Source organism: Salarias fasciatus, chromosome 2 (assembly GCF_902148845.1).
Source record: "Salarias fasciatus chromosome 2, fSalaFa1.1, whole genome shotgun sequence".
Lineage (NCBI taxonomy): Eukaryota > Metazoa > Chordata > Actinopteri > Blenniiformes > Blenniidae > Salarias > Salarias fasciatus.
Genome location: NC_043746.1, coordinates 7,151,799 through 7,167,967, shown reverse-complemented (window position 1 = coordinate 7,167,967; position 16,169 = coordinate 7,151,799). Strand labels below are relative to the sequence as shown.

The window sequence follows — 16,169 nt, the reverse complement described above, 5'->3', positions numbered from 1 at the left end:
ATACTCTGGATTAGAAAAGGTTCAAAGTGCAAACATCTAGATCCCCCTAGTATTATTCCAGTCTGCCAACCTCACTCTGTATGTGTTTGCATGTGTGTGCGCGTGTGCGTATGTGTGTGTGCGCTTGTGCATGTGCATTCTTGCATGCATGCCAGATCTACTGGGGAGGGTTATCTCTGGAATCAGGCACATAAACCTAATCTAACCCGCTCTGTGCTCATTCAGGAGTGAAATATTTTGCGCAAATAGGCCGGGTATTTCTTCTCAGCACTTCGATTGTGGTCCGCGAACGTAAACAAAAACCGAGATAGGAAAGTGGAGGGTATGGGAAATAGCCATTTCTGATGTGACGCTCCGTTTGATACACACCTGACGAGACTGTGTTAACGCTCCCCGCCTTGCCTCGAGTGGATGAAGCCGCTCCGTATTTTTTTTTTTTCCCTTGATGCTTTGAGTGATCAAACTGTGGCTGCGCCTGTTTATGTATTTAGCTTTTTGTTTTGCTGGGGAGATGGTGAATGTTGGCATTATTACCGGCGGTTACTGTGACTACCTGCTGCCGGCTCGGCTCGGCTCGGCTAAGTGGAAGTCTGAATGCTGTGGAGAATGGAGTTTGGCGGGGGGGGGTGACGGGGGGGTAGTAGCCAATGAATGTCACCTCTCATCCACTTTCTCATTAAACAACCTGCTCTCTGTCTGTCACATGGGCTGCCGTATCCGTCCCCTCGTTCTGCGCTTTGGGCAGATGTTGTGCACGCGTGGACACGGGCGTGCACGAGCGCAGCCCCCGGTGCACTGTATGAAAGTGAGCCCCCCCACCACCACCGCCACCTCCCCTCTGGGCTGGACAGGAATAATAAGCAGCAGATGATTCATGATGTTGATGGGGAATGTATTCAGCAGGACCACCTGAGTGACCTCATTTAGCAGACCTGAGAATAAATATAGACCACCGCACGGCGCTCCTGTTGTCTCGGCCAGTCAGCGCCGAGTCCCTCACACATCTCCCACTCTTCTCCTCCCAGGTACCTCTGGGAGCGGTCCTTCCACTCGACACCGAATGTCCTTGTGAAAATCCGTTCGCAAAAGCATGTTAATGTGTTGTGCTTTAGGTAATGTGGTGAGTGTGTGGCGTTGGAACGGCAGCCGCCGGTCCGGGCCAGCTCTCTCCCCTGTAAGGCTTCCTCTTGGCCGATACATTTGTTCTGTAGATATTTCCCAACATCAACATTTGGCACCTGGTTCCTCTTATGACTTCAGCAGCTGTAGATCTTTTGTTCTCCCACTAGTCACTCCGTGGCCAATGATCCACACCCACAAAGGGCCTTAAATCAGACCAAAAAAATAAAAAAAAAGAACTCCATGGAGCCAACCGCTTTATTAAAAAAAAAAATAAAAAAGAAGCAACATTCCTTCATGCAATGACCACTTGGGTCGGTATTCTGGACCGCTAGCACTGAACCAGTTTGTTCCACTAAATCATTAGCAGCAGACTGCGAGGTTCTTTGTTCCTCGCCCTGTCGTTGCTTTATCCCCCCGTGTTTTTATCTCTGCTGAGACACACAGGAGGACCCAATTCCCCAGTTTCCTCTTTCCAAAACACGACATGACCGTCGGCCTTTTAATATCTGGAAATCCAGATTTGGATTAACGTCAGTATGCGGGGATGAAGAGAGAGGGAAACAGGGAGAGGGAGGGAAAATGGAGTGAGAGGGGAGAGGAGATAGACTGAGTGAAAGGATTTCAGATTTATTAAAAAAAAAAAAAAAGCTGGCAGTGTGTCCTTGTTATGGAGTAGGGTAAGGGACTTTGAGAAACGTAGCTGGCACTTTTTTCTCTCTCCCTCTCTCTCTTCTTCTTCGAGCAATCTCGGACATGATAGACGCCGATAACAGGCAAGCGTGAAATGACAGACGCTGGAATGCGCGATGCTTAACGGTCTGCAAGTTTTATCGTTCAGAGATCCACCGCTCGTGTCTAAATGCATTCAACAGTTGTCCCCGCAGCCGATTTCCATCTTGAATGGCGCTTAAAAGATGGACCCACATGAGGAAATGTAGTTAAAATCGGACACAGTTAATCGGATTATGATTTTCCTCCGCTGCAGTGAAGGCAGCTTGAATCATTTGACGTTTTAAATGGCCAGAGTACAAACAACATATGAAGCAATCATCTCTTTATAAATCCAGCTCTCTTTCAGTTGTTCAGCTAAACAGAAGCCTCGGAGGGGCAACTTATCATTGTGCCACATCAGTAATGCAGGAGGCTGTTCAGTCAGCCTGAAGGAATAGTTAATTTAGATGACAGAAGTAAGTTAACACGGAGAAGATTTGCTCTCCCTGAGTGGATATAAAATTCATAGCATGACGCTCACTCTTAGTCAGATTATTCAAGCGCCTTTGAGCTTGATCTTCAAAGAGCTCATTTTTGTATAACCTTGCCCTGGAAATTTAAAAATTGAGAGAATAGAAGAAATTGGTTGGAAAAATGGCGCGGTGAGGTTAGCACTTGTGGCAGGATCTGGGCTGCCGGGGAAGGCCCCGGGAGGCTGCGCGCCGTCTTGACTGGAAACAGGCCCGCTCACCTCGCCGTCTGTGGATGTTCCCTTCAGAGGAGACATGCTCCCTGCAATAGACTTTACATAAATCATAAGACTCACTTAGCCTTGAGTGTTCATTCACATTAATGCCCCGCGTAAATTTTAAATCTTTCTCTTTTTTTTTTTGTTCCTCGCTGAGGCAGCTCAGCCCCTCGTATATATTTCATTGTCCGGTTCACTCAGTCGTGTTGTTGAGTCTTCGGCACCGGGGCGATGTGGGGCGATATGGGGTGGGGGTGGCAGTGGAGGCGGGGGGGGGGGGGGGGGGGGGGGGGGGGTGTCTGTGTTTTTTTGCCAAAGAGCCCCTGACACGATGTTATCACAATCATTCTTACAAATTATCACGCACCCGAGCCCCGCTGCAAGATGTTATGGTTCTCCTCGTAATTTAGACCCGGAGTATGATCTGATAATGTAGCATAATATTAGTGCAAATCATTATTTAGTTTTCTTCAATTTCACTCAAGTACAAAGCAGCAATCCCACGGGGCGACCGAATGTCAACATTAATAATGCTTAGGAATGACAGGGCATGAATCAACTAGATGAGTCTTTCCAGAGCAGCAGAGGCCGGACTTCAACGCCGCTCGGTCGGACAGCGCCTTCTAAAAAGAGGGAAATGGATGTGCAAACACCGATGCATCATGCCAGCGAGATTAAGTATTTCACTATTTGGAGTGCATTGTTCGGACCCACCCGGCTCCCCCCGTGCCGGCGGCCAAGTCTGTCTCTTTTTGTGTCATCATTAGATAAGCACCCTCTCCAAGACTATCTCATCATAATGAGGGTGCCATCTGAAGCAATCACCCAGGGAGATGGTCATTGAGTTAAGAGGGAGGAAAGGGGGAGGCGTACAGCCAGATAGTGCAGATAAAGAACTAAATGAAGTGAGTGAAAAAACAGAAGGATGTGGAGAGGAAGAGGAGGAAAGAGAGCGAGAGAGAGAGAGAGAGAGAGAGACCAAGGCGGATAATGCAAGGAAGAGAAACAAAAGCGTTTCTTCGGACGCGAGTGGGTTCAAACAGCAGACTAAGCAGAGATCATTTGGGGAATTCCAAAATTAGAGCTGCCGTCGCATGCGGCCACACACACACCCATGCAAAGACACACACGTTCAGCCTTGTGCTGGACGGCTCAGTGTTAAGGTCAGAGTCACACTCTGTCTCCCTAGGTCATTATCATGTGCCCCAAAATAGACGGCCAATTGTGTGGCAGCGTCTGAAGTGAATGTGACATTGAATAAACAACCCTCAACCCTGAGCTCCTCGCCCCAGCCGGGGCAGACGCACACTTAAAAACAAATGGAGAGAGGGCTGGCACACACACACACACACATACTGGCAGATTTAACTGGACTGACACACACACACACACACACTTGCACCCACAAACATTAAACGAGGCATTTAGCTCTCTGCACTACCAGCAAGTAGCGACACATGTGGCTCCGAGGGAGCGAGCTGCTCGAGGACTTGGCAAGCAGCTGGAAGCCTCGCTGGCATGTCTCACTGCTAAAGTATGCACAGACAGAAAACACACACACACACACACACACACACACTCTCCCAGGTCTGACCGTGCTCCTTCTCTCCACCTCGGCGCCCACCGGCTCTCGGCAGACTGCAATGTTGTTCCATTGGTTTGACTTCACTCTTATTGTGTTAATGAGAGACGCGGTGGAGAGCGGCCGCCGCCTGATTGAAGCTGAGAACGGCTAATCACTGGAACAGCTAATCAGGGCTTGTCGTAAATATTGATTAGTTCGGTGCGTTATGGACGTGCTCATTAACTGATGTCATCTTCTCTCCTCCTTCCTCTGCTTTTCCCACTTCTCCTCCCTCCCTCCTCCTCCTCTGCACAGCGACCTCCAACGGCACGGTCGAGGGCCTGGAGAACCGGGAGGGGGGCGTGTGCAAGAGCCGAGCCATGAAAGTCATCATGAAAGTCGGGCAAGGTAAATGTGCGCTCACCTCACATGTGGAACACAATGCGGCGCTGCTGCCTCCGAGCCATGTTTCACTTTGGTGTGACATTTTCATTTATCGCTATGTGTGCCCACCGTGACTTTGCCCGCCACCAGCTCTGAGGAACTGTAAAGTTGTTTTATGAAATACATTTGACACCAAGTCTTCATGTCTCTCCACATTCTGATGGGATTTCTTTAATGGCCCCATCTATGGCCTGGCAGCAAGTCAAGATAATTGTTTAATTACTTTCGGAGGCCTCCCATCGCGGGGTTCGACTTTTACAAGACCGTGACGTCAAAAATCACATTTTCACACAAAAGAAGTGTGAAAGAAAAAAATTTAGGTGAGACTCCTCAGTGTCATGGCAGTTGGCTGTGAGGCACAATGATCAGAACAATTACTGCAATATAGATACGCCACAAAAATTATTATATTCCATTTTAAAACTAAACAGAAAATGAAATTAGCTTGAAAACACTCGAATAGTGTATGGAGTTCAAATCTGTCACTGATGTTTAATTGCCATGCAAAACTGTGACACTTGTTTATTTAACACTTTACCAGGTAACTTGATTGTATTTGGTAGTTTCTGCATTTCTTCCTGCAACATCAAAACTAACAATGATCAGAGAATAAACAGTCCAGGTGGCTGTAATCAATTCAGGAAAATTCAGGATGTAAATGGACTTTTTGTATTTACTTTAAAGGTCACGACAGTGAAAAGTTAACTAAATCTTTGAGCAATAGAAATGTCTTCTATAAAGAGTGAAATACATTTTTGAATTATTGCATTAAACTTGATATTTATTTGAATTCAAAATAATATCATTAGATTTCTTTGCATTTACTTTTATATCTCAATAATACATTACAGTAACTATAAAAATGAGCTGGATACTAATAAATTGCACAGTAAATAAATCTACTGGAAAAGCAAAAAAGAATTCTTAATCTAGAATTCTTAAAACCTGCTAATAAATCTAAATCTAGTTCATAATAATAATAATAACAATAATAATAATAAAAATAATAATAATACAATTTTAAATAAATAATACATTTTAAAACAGATGGAAACATTTTATTATGAATATGGACATTCTGGTATCTAACAAACATTTCTTTAATTTGAGGGAAAAAAAACTCCAAAAAAACAAAATGTATTGCTCAAAGGAATAAATTTACAATTTATTTACAATTCATTGCTTAAAGCAATAAATTGGATTTAATCCAAATAACTTTTGGTTTTATAACATAATTCAAGAAACACATTTTGTTTTTACAAATACTGCACAAGTGCAGACTAGTTTATATATTCCATGCTGTAAAGTGTGAAGCACTATTTGCTTATTGGGGATAAAGTTCGCAAAAGTTTGGATTCGATGCCAAGAGTTTAGAAATGAAGTCAGTCCACTTAAATATGAGCGTTAAACAGAGCAGCTGTCAGAGTTTGCAGCAGGTGATGTTGAAATCAGATGGTGTTTTCTTTGTCTGCGCTGTCAGAGATATGGATGTTCTATGGAAACCATCCTTTTAATGTCACTGGCTGTATCAGGCCATAGCAGAGCAGTCGATCAGCTGGACGACTTTATGGACTGCACTATTGGATTTCCAGGATTTGCGCATCACTGCGATGAAGTAACCTAATGTGTCAGTCACTGATTTCCAGTTTGAACTCGTGTGTACCGCTTTTCTAACCCAAACTTCTTGCGAATTTACTTAAAGGAAAAAAAAAGTAAAAATAGAATAGAAAACGCACCACCCAACATGATTTGATCCATATTGCCCACCTCAATTAGTCGTGTACACTGCTTTTGATTGAATCTTTTACATCCATAAACAGTTTCTGCAAACAGTGCAGCCAAAGAAATAACAACTAAATGAGAAATGACTGCGAGGAATGACTTCCACTTCTAATGTTCCTCAGCTGGGATTCTTCTGCAATCATCACTGAGTGCAAATGTGTTTGAAACCAGTATCTAAGTGCAGGGTCGGGGCAAGTCATCGAAAAATGCTGGGAGTAAACAAGCCGGCTTTGTTTAGATATCCTTGGACACAACATTTGGTTTGCATCATACGTTTCACTTTTATGCGCACTTTTGTTCAATAAGTGGACGTCCATATCCTGAATCTGACAGGGTACAGTACACAGATGTGTTACTCTGTAAACATTTCCCCCATCCTCTGTGTGGTTGTTTTGACCGAAACAGACACTAACCGCCATCTGAGGGGAACATCTGCCCACCACCAAGATCTGATTCCAGCTTAAAAGCTGGATCGCAACATGTTAGAAAAATAAACTGAGACTCGCTGAGAAATCTGCCGCGTCTGTGAGTGTGTGTGTGTGTGTGTATGTGTGTGTGAGTACGTGTGACAAATTTGTGTGCAGATATTCGAATGTTGGCTGGTGGGATGACAGCAGTGTATCCTGGCAGTCGGAGGGAGAATGGGAGCTAACAAGCTGCTGATGCTAGCAAGGTCTGAGTCTGAACAAATTCAGCAGACACGGTGAAAAATACTCAGTAACAGACAGGCATCGCATTATCTCTCCATGTAGGTCAATTTGAGCATCGCGCAGCCACGGATTGCAGCACAGCGGCTGAATGACAATGCGGCCGCTGCCCCGGCACTTCCAAACTATTAACCGAGGGCAGCAAAAAACAAACAGCGTCCTCCTCATTAATTGCGAGTTGAAAGGGAAGTCTGTTATTCCAGGAAAGTTCCGGGAAAGTTTTCCCCTCAGCTGGAGTCGGCTTCTGTAGCTCCCGGCTGTTCCTCAACTTCGCCGGGGCCCTGCGCTCATTTCCCAAAACGGTCCAGAGCGAGCTGCCACTCACAATCAGCGTGCCCTAAAAACCCTGTTAGAAAAGATGCTGCTGGCCCAGCTGCTACTACTTTTAAATCTATTTCTGTGGGCGGAATATTTGATGCCTAATGTACCCGTCCAGCCCAGTAACTATTTGAAGAAGGGCTGTGAGAAATTAGAGCGATGACAGAAGCTCCGACTTGGCTGTTAAGTAGATTTTAGCAAGTTTTTTTTTTTTTTTTTTTTTCTTGAAAAGAGAATGGAGTGACCCCGAGAGTTCCTAGAAAACTAATGGAGCATGTGTCTTTTCATAGTAAGAATAGATTAAAACACAACAGAAAAGGCTTCATTGATCTCAGAGGGAAATTCATTACTGAGTAGAATATTAATTAAAGATTAAAATATCAAATAAGTAGAACAAATACTATATTAAGTAAGTACAGATCATTGTGTTAACAGTGAATAAATATAATACAATACTGTTCATGCCTGGAGAAAGGCTTGACAGTAAAAAAAAAAAAAAAAGCAATTTCACAAATAACAGTTTAAAATTTAATTTTTGCGTTCATTTAAATGCATAATCCTAAAAAATACTTTAAAAAAAAAAAACAGTTTGTTTAATAGTAGTGAAGTATAGTTTTATTTTTGCAGTGCGCAGAGCGGTTTATCTTCTAATCCCAAGGTTGGTGGTGAGAAACCGAACGTCTCTTCCTGTCTGTGTGACAAAGTGTCCGCGGGCGAGACAGTGAGCCGAAAGTCTGCCGGCGCGCGAGCACCTTGCACGTCAGCCGTAGCTGTTGGCGTGTGAACGTGCGAGTGGCTTCATGAATGTGTCCAATCATGTGAAGACGGCGCGTTGGGACCGCTCAAGCAGCGAAATACGCTTCCTAAGTTCAAGTCATTTTACAATTTACCATTTTAAATGTGAAAGCAGTTCAACCTACTGATGCGTGTTCAAATTTTTTTTTTTTTTTTTTTTTTTTTTTTTAGTATTCAAATCCATTTATTTATATAACTCCGACTCCAGAAAAATACTCATGACATTTATAAAGGAAATGCCAAACGCTTCATAAGATGTTGAAAAAAACACAACAATTCCCATATGAGCCAGCTTGATTGGCAGGAAAGTCCCTTTTAACAGGATGAAGCATCTTGTGCGACTGATAGAGCCACTTATCTGCGCCGGGTAATGATGATGAGTCACCGTAATGCGTCCAGGAGTTTGTTTCATCAGAAGTTTTCTGTATTGTGTTTGCAGCTGCGTTGCCCTGCTTCCTGTCTTGTTAGACTAAAGCGCAGACATTCCTTCATCTCCCTGAGAGACGGTAACGCCGGCTTCAGTCCGGGAGTGTGTGGGACTGCTTTCTGATTGACTGGTGTCTGATCGGTATCGGTGTGACTGGAATGCGAAGAGGGCGTGGTTATTTAGAAGAAGTGTGTCAGTCATTTTCACGTTTTTCCGTCTACATGCGGTCTTTTTATCCACTTTAAGGAGAGACTGGGATGTCACACCGGCCGACGCCAGTTTTTTAGCTTGTTGATTTTAACCGGGGGGGGGGGGGATGTGGAGACCTACCAACCTTCTGATGAATTATTTATATGGAAGAGCTTAAAATTTATGACTTTGTCTCACACCAAGTAACACATTTTCTTAAATGTCAGCTGTCTCAATAAATTCCACTGTTTGGATGCCAAAGAAACTAAAAACTTTATCTGAGGTGAGCTAGCTAGACTTCTCCCTCTCTACAGGCCTGTTACACCCATTACAATCTTTTTTTTTTTAATAAATCTAATTTGTTTTCATTACATTGAGGTGAAACGTGAGGAATACACATCCGTTTTAGAGTCCATTTATCCGTAATTTCTTGTCAAAATAAGCCGTGTCAGGTGTCTCGGTAATGCGATGTGCAGACGTCAGCTTGACGCGGTGAGACCGTGCACTTTTCACATTCTGCTGTTTGCTTTAAACAAAGCGGAGCACATATTGCACTTCAAAGCGGTGTTTTTAGTGAACGCATCGGTACTTCTTAGCATGGGGGCAGCCTGTTAAACTTTAAAAATATCGGTCGCTTCGCCACAAATGGAAACTTGCGAACGTGTTCTCACATTTAATTGAATTGAGACGTCCTCAAAACACAAAGAAACTCTATTCGCTGCCATTTTTCTACGCGCAGCCTCGACTCCTGTTTCCAACCGCACATGATTTGTTCCAGCCGAGCTCTCTGGAAAACAATGTGGGCTCCGCTCGGTTCTGACCTCAGATGCTATTGTTGTTGATTCGCATTTGCTCCGTCTCTCTCCAGCCGAATGCCAGCTCCCCTCCTCACCAAATCCCAGAGATCTTCTCGTTCGTCCGCTCATGTTTCGCTGCACTTTGCACCGCGGATCACATTTCGGTGACTCACCCCCCCCGTGTGAAATATTTTTGCATTCTTTTAATGCTGCATTTGCATGCACATTTTAAACCGTGATGACACCTCTGGGCATAATCATGTTGAATCATGTGGTGCTGGCGAGGTTTTTGCGCTCCGACACATCTAATCGCGCCTCAAATGCCTCCCATTCTGTGTTCTGTCTTACTTAAAAAATAAGAAGTGAACTGGGTGATACGGAAAGCCCATATTTTATGAATACATCGCTGTTCGGCGCTCCCCCCCCCCCTCCACCACAGCGTGTCACCGCACTCACTGGAAATATGTTGACTCAACGCCTTGCACGGCATCTCCCCTCCTTCATGTTTTCTTTCTCTGCCTCTCTCTCTTCTGTTGCTCCATCATTGTCTGCCTCACTTTCTCTCCTCCCCCTCCTCCTGTTCCCCACCTTCTACCTCCTTCTGGCGGCTTTGGCAGTTTCTGAGGTAGTTGCTGTCTGCATAGCTAAGGGAAATGTCAGCAGTACGCGCAGAAAAATGGGTCAGAACATTACAGCGCTCCCCGCACATGCTCAGTGGTTGACACAGTGTTGGGGCTATATGCAGGGAGTGAATCAGATCAGTGTGTCCTCTCATATTCTCTGTCATGCGTGAATGTTCCCACTTCTCACTCCTGTCTTTTCTCATCAATAATGGACGGCACACAACAGCTCGTGGCCGGGTTCACCACCGCCGCAATCAGTATGAGGCCGTGCACTGGTTTGAGTGTGTCAATAGTAAAGTTTATGTTCAACACATGACAGGGGGGAAAAAAAAAAAATGGAAAAGAGAGAGAGGAAGATGTTGAGTTTAATTTTCATCCCTTCCTTTGTTCCTCTGGACGTCTGGCGCCTGCGTCGTTCCTCGATGCTGCTTTGGATTTGGTCAAACTGGGGTGGAAATAGAAAATACACCGTGAGACTGACAGGCCCTCGCCTCCAGTCACACACCCAGGCACGACCACACACACACACACACACACGCACACACACATGCACAAGCTTGCCATGAGGGACTCGAATGTAAATTGCCTCCCCACACGCCCTCCTCTCCATTTCGCACACACACCCCTTGAGCGGGCCTTAGGGCAGATGCAGATAAGGCCTGATAGAAGGAGAGGCATCTGATAGAGGGCTGTGGAATCCATCTGACCGGCTGGGGTAATAGTTTATAACTGTCTGCTGGTCCTGCCCTTGTAAAAGGAAAGAAAACCGCTCCGGACCCACCGGTCTTTACTGCACAAAGACTTCAAAGTGTGTGAGCTGCAATCGCAACAGACAGACAGATAAACTGTCTGTTTCCTTTGCATTCCCCACAGAGCTTATGAACCCCCCCCCCCACCTCCTCCTCCTCCTCCCCCTCCCCCTTCTCTCCTCTCCTCACCCTCCCATTTTCTTCCCCATCCTCCCATCCTGTCCTCTTCACAAGTGTGAGTCTTTCAGGCAGGCAGGGCAATAAATAAGGCATATTATGGCCTTTTAACGCGATGAATAATGTAAAACAATAAAAAGTTAATATATAACTACTTTACCCTCATTCTGCCATGCCTAAGTGTATTGTAAGTATATAGTATGTGTGTACATATGAGTGTGTGTGTGTGTGCGTGCGAGTGTCGGTGTCCCCGGCTCTCATGAATGTGTCAGTGTTGGAAATGCCTGTCTGAGTGTTTGCTGAAGGAGCTGCTGATGTAGACGTGAGCTTTTTACGGCAGGACAGGGATACTGGCGTGTTTCACAGACGTTCGCTAACTTGTCCTTCCCCCCCCCTTTTTTTTTTGTGCTTTCATCTTCCCTCCCGAGACACTTTCAACACACGCCGAGATAACCTTCTCTCTGCATAAAAGATATATCAAAAGATAGTAAAAAATAATCCTCGCCGTTGCAGAGACAGAGAAAGAGAGTCATTGTGATTCGGCGCTCGCTGCTCGCCAAGGCTGACTTTGCCCGTTTGTGTCGTTTCCCACAGTCCCCAACGCGGCGAACCCCGCCGTGCCCGACGCCCCGGAGGACAACGCCATACCGGAGTCCAGCCCCAGTCCGCCGGACCAGGGACGGATCGGGCCCGAAGTGCCAGGAAACCCAGGTGAGCAGACCGAGACTCTCCACATATCACCGGCTAGGTTCTCATAACGGCCTTTAAAAAGGTTGTGTCGGTGCAGACAAGTGATATTCTGCGTACATCTCCACGTTCAGAGAACAGCAGTGGGAAACTGATCCGGCCCGTTGGTTTAGTTTGGATGGTTTTCTTGCATGCGAGCGTTTCATTACACAGCAAACACTGAGGTTTCTGTTTCTTTTCATCCTAAATGTAGTCAAATCCACATTTTCAGTACTCGCTGACACATTAGCATTTCGCCATCATTCCTCTGAACGTCATCCAGCGTCAATGAACCAACGGCGACCACGCCAGCCTTTTGCAAAAAACCTTTTTTTTTTCACCACAAAAAAAGAGAGTAAAACTCCAATTTCAAATAATGTTTAGTATTTGTTGACCGGTGTTAAACTGGCTCGCTAACCCAATCATTCAGAACTACTGGATTACAGGACGCTCGTGTGTTTCCGGAGTGCAAACATCTCAGTAAAATAAAGGCTTTCTAAGTGTAGAAAAAGGAATATACACAGCCGCCAGGGTTCACCTCATAATTAATAACATTTAGCCTAATAAGTTACAACAGACATCTTAGTTGAGTCTCCCTGAGAACGCATCCTCTCGTATGGCTTTTTCCTGCCGCAGGCGCCGCTTTGATTTCTGGAGGGGTCAGCACGTCTAAATCGGGCGTTTTGCAGAATAAAACGTCGGTTGCGAGAAGACATTTGGAAGCCACACCTCAAACAACGACGGCTCACCCTCACTTTACTTTATTCAGAAGACATAGAAAGGGTGTGCTGCACCCAAGGAGACTCTTTATTATATTGTCTTTTAAAGCCTCATTAGAATTGCAGATAAATGAAGATTAAAAGCAAAGATAATTAAAGATGTCACTTGAGCCTTCTCAGATCTGTTTCTACCAGCACCTTTCACAGCCACAGGAGAGACTCCTCTTCTTCTTTTCTTTTTTTTTCTTCTTCTTCAGATCACTCCCTACACTAACTTTTTGACTTACTCCACAACTTTCCGCGGCACAAACTTCTTCCAAGTGCAGACTGCTCAGCCTGTCCCAAAGTGATAAGCCCTCCTCATTTAATAATTGCTTATTTGACATTAGTTGCTCTATAAAAAGATTTCCTAATGTCACTTTTCCCCCCATACCTGGGCTTTTACCTGTCTACCATTGTTAGATCAGTGATTACGTCAAGAGAAGAAGTGAAGGGTGGAATGAAGGACGAGTCGCTGCGGTTTGAGCCGCTGATATTTCAGGAATGAAATTTTCTGACAGCCTCTCTCCGGGAATGTACGAAATACCTGCAGCCTCTGATTTCACCGATAAGGCCTGAATTGGGAGCTTTCACTGATGTCATTTGGCTGCGATAAGCCACGAGGTGCAGCTATGCCCTCCTCAATAAATGGTTAAGTGCAAAAGTGGCCAGCATAGTGCCGAGGCACAGTCTTTAGAGCGGATGGCAGCCTCCGGAGGTATGACGCTTTTGTGTGTGTGTGTGTGTGTGTGTGTGTGTGTGTGGTGGTGGGGGGGTCACGGACAGTAAAGAGGTGCTGGTAGTGCTGGGGAGAGGGGTGAGTGCTGCTCTTTGGCAGCAGCTGCATGCATACATGGAAAACAGATTTGGTTCTTCTCGGATTTCAGTCACTGGAGGAGCCAGCCATTCTCTTTCCCATCCAGTAACAACCCCCCCCCCCCCCCATTCTGCCCCCCCATTCCCATCCTGAACCCCTCAAACAAAGGGGATAAAATAAAATCAGATGTTCGGATATGCCCCCCTCCCGCCCCCCTCTCATTTTTTTTTTCTTCACCCATATCTCACTTGGCCTTTGCCACACAAACATGGCCTGGACATGTTATGCAGCCTGTCGCGTCGCGCCCAGACTTCATGCTTTATCAGAGCGCGAGTCTTTCTCATGAGCGGTAATGACCGCAGATTTCATAAGGAGGCTATTCTGATCGGGCTGATTCAATTTGATTACATCGATGAGGCTGTTCGTCATGTTGGGTAAACAGCAAACTGGGCTGCGCTCACGGCTGGTTTCGGCACAGATCGGGAAGATTTGCATTTGACAGGACTGGCTTACTGTAAATGTTCTGCAGTCTCCGAGGGACGACGTGAAAATTACTGCGGCGGGGAGCGGTGCACAGTCTTATTTCGCCCCCCAAAAAATCTCATCAGTGTTAATAATGTTGTCTCTGCAACCTCCTCCTTCTGTCAGACAAAAATAATACACTGCCAACCCCCAGTACCTCAATCTAACACGAACATGGTGAGAATCAGGCCTGGAAATTAGCACTCACCTCCCAGAGTGGCAGGACACAAAACACCCACCTGTATAGAACCAGCTCTTTGGAAATGAGGCAAATGACTTATTTTACATTTTTCTAATAATTCTGTTTACTCCATTTCCTCTGTGTGGTGTGCAGTAGAAACAAATCTACCCCCGCTTACCTGGCATCTATCTGCGAATTTATGGAACAGCTATAAACATTGACATCTAAAGTGGTGGTGATTAATACATGCGATGTGTGTTGGAAACATCAGTAAATTATAACGTGCACCGGTGCGCTTCAGACACAAAAACCATGAGTAAACATTAAGATTGACCCATGTATGGGAGGCATTTTGCAAACATCCAGAAAAGGAAGTATCATCAATCCGTGGGAGGCATTTAGGTAGTAGCGCTTGTAATTTGTGGTTGCGGATAGTTTAGAAATTATAGCCACAGAAAGGAAAACAAGTGACACTCTTCCCCTCCAAACTGCACGAGTCTCTGCATGCATATCAGCCACAGGCGACTCTCCCCCGCCACGGCAAGCCAATTCTCAATCTGTGGGAAACACTGAATCAGGAAGTTTACAAAGAGACAAAGATGGCAGTGTTCTGTTTGGCTTGTAGCGAGCGCACTTTGGATGCCAATTAGAGAACAAATAGTTTGATGGTTGGGAGTAATAACCTCAAACTGGAAGTCATAAAAGAACTATTCATGCAAATTCCTCCTGCAGGTTAGGAAGATAGCAGATGGAAGATGAGTGACGCCAGAGACAAATAGCTTATTTCCTTTTAACCATCATGCTTGATTATTGCAGGTTTTTTTTCATGTTGTATTTATTCATATTTGATTATATTCCAGTTACACACTGCTGGATCAAACGAGTAAGTGAAATAAGGACAGAAAGTAGGAAAGTTTGTGTTTTAGCCTTGGAAAGCATGTTCCTTTACTCCATGCATTTGTGGGATGAAGAGCAGAGCTGAGTTTGTGCGTCGGCAACATTTTACAAATTATTCCTGCTAATGTCAGACTGCTGCTGTCGCTGTCGAGTCTTCTCTGATGTTGTTGTAAATAAAAACTCCATTTTAAACCTGCTGTGTCTAATTACTCATTTTTTGAATGGGCTGTGACAAAAAAAAGGTGATATTTTGTGAAGAAATGAGAGAGAGGGGAACAGGTGGTAGCACTGCGCTGCGCATGATTTTCACCTCACTCCACTTCCTGAACACATGGCAAACTGTAGCCTCATGGAGTCCATAAAGAAGCTGGGTTTTGATGTTCCTATTTGATCTCCTTTCACTAATAAATCTCCCCAATGTGAAATATGTAGTAACATTGACATACGGGGCACGAAAAGAAAAGTCCCTTCGTCATTCTTCAAAAAGGATGGACTTCAGTGAAAGTACAAATTACTACCGCTTCTTCTTCATGACCTCGAATCTGCCCCGCAATCATTTTTCCGCAGTCCCTAACGTCCCGTCTGTTTTTTTTTTATTATTTCTCGTCCTAGATTCCATCAATCAGGACCAGTCTGGCTCCTCGGCCAGCTCGGACGGCATCCTCAGCTCCAAAGTGGCCGTGTTCTCCGCCATCGCGGCCGGCTGCATCATCTTCCTCCTGCTCATCCTCCTCCTCGTCATCCTCCTCATCAAGATGCGCAAGCGCGCGAGGAAAAACAGCCACTCGCAGCCCCGCCCCTCGGCGCTGTCGCTGAGCACCCTGTCCAACCCCAAGCTGCCGGGCGGCACGGCGGGCACGGAGCCCAGCGATATCATCATTCCTCTGCGGACAGAGAACAACTACTGCCCTCACTACGAGAAGGTGAGCGGCGACTACGGCCACCCGGTCTACATCGTCCAGGAGATGCCGCCGCAGAGCCCCGCCAACATTTACTACAAAGTCTGACGCGCCGCCGTGCCGCCGGTGACACGGCCGGGAGGAAGAGCGGAGAAGAGGAGCGCTTGATTTACGTTCTTGGGAAGAACACTTTCCTTTGCATTTTACGGGGGAGGG

General features: G+C 45.5%; 1 protein-coding gene across 1 annotated transcript in view; it reads left to right on the top strand.

Moving 5' to 3' along the window:
* The window catches only part of efnb1 (ephrin-B1), a 64,085-nt gene extending 47,927 nt beyond the window's left edge, over window positions 1-16,158 (top strand). The window contains exons 3-5 of the mRNA XM_030101592.1: window positions 4,461-4,553; window positions 11,748-11,864; window positions 15,667-16,158. Of these exons, the coding sequence (XP_029957452.1) occupies window positions 4,461-4,553; window positions 11,748-11,864; window positions 15,667-16,061 (605 nt within the window). The 3' untranslated portion in view covers window positions 16,062-16,158. The remainder of the gene's footprint in view (window positions 1-4,460; window positions 4,554-11,747; window positions 11,865-15,666) is intronic.
* Window positions 16,159-16,169: the final 11 nt, after the last annotated feature.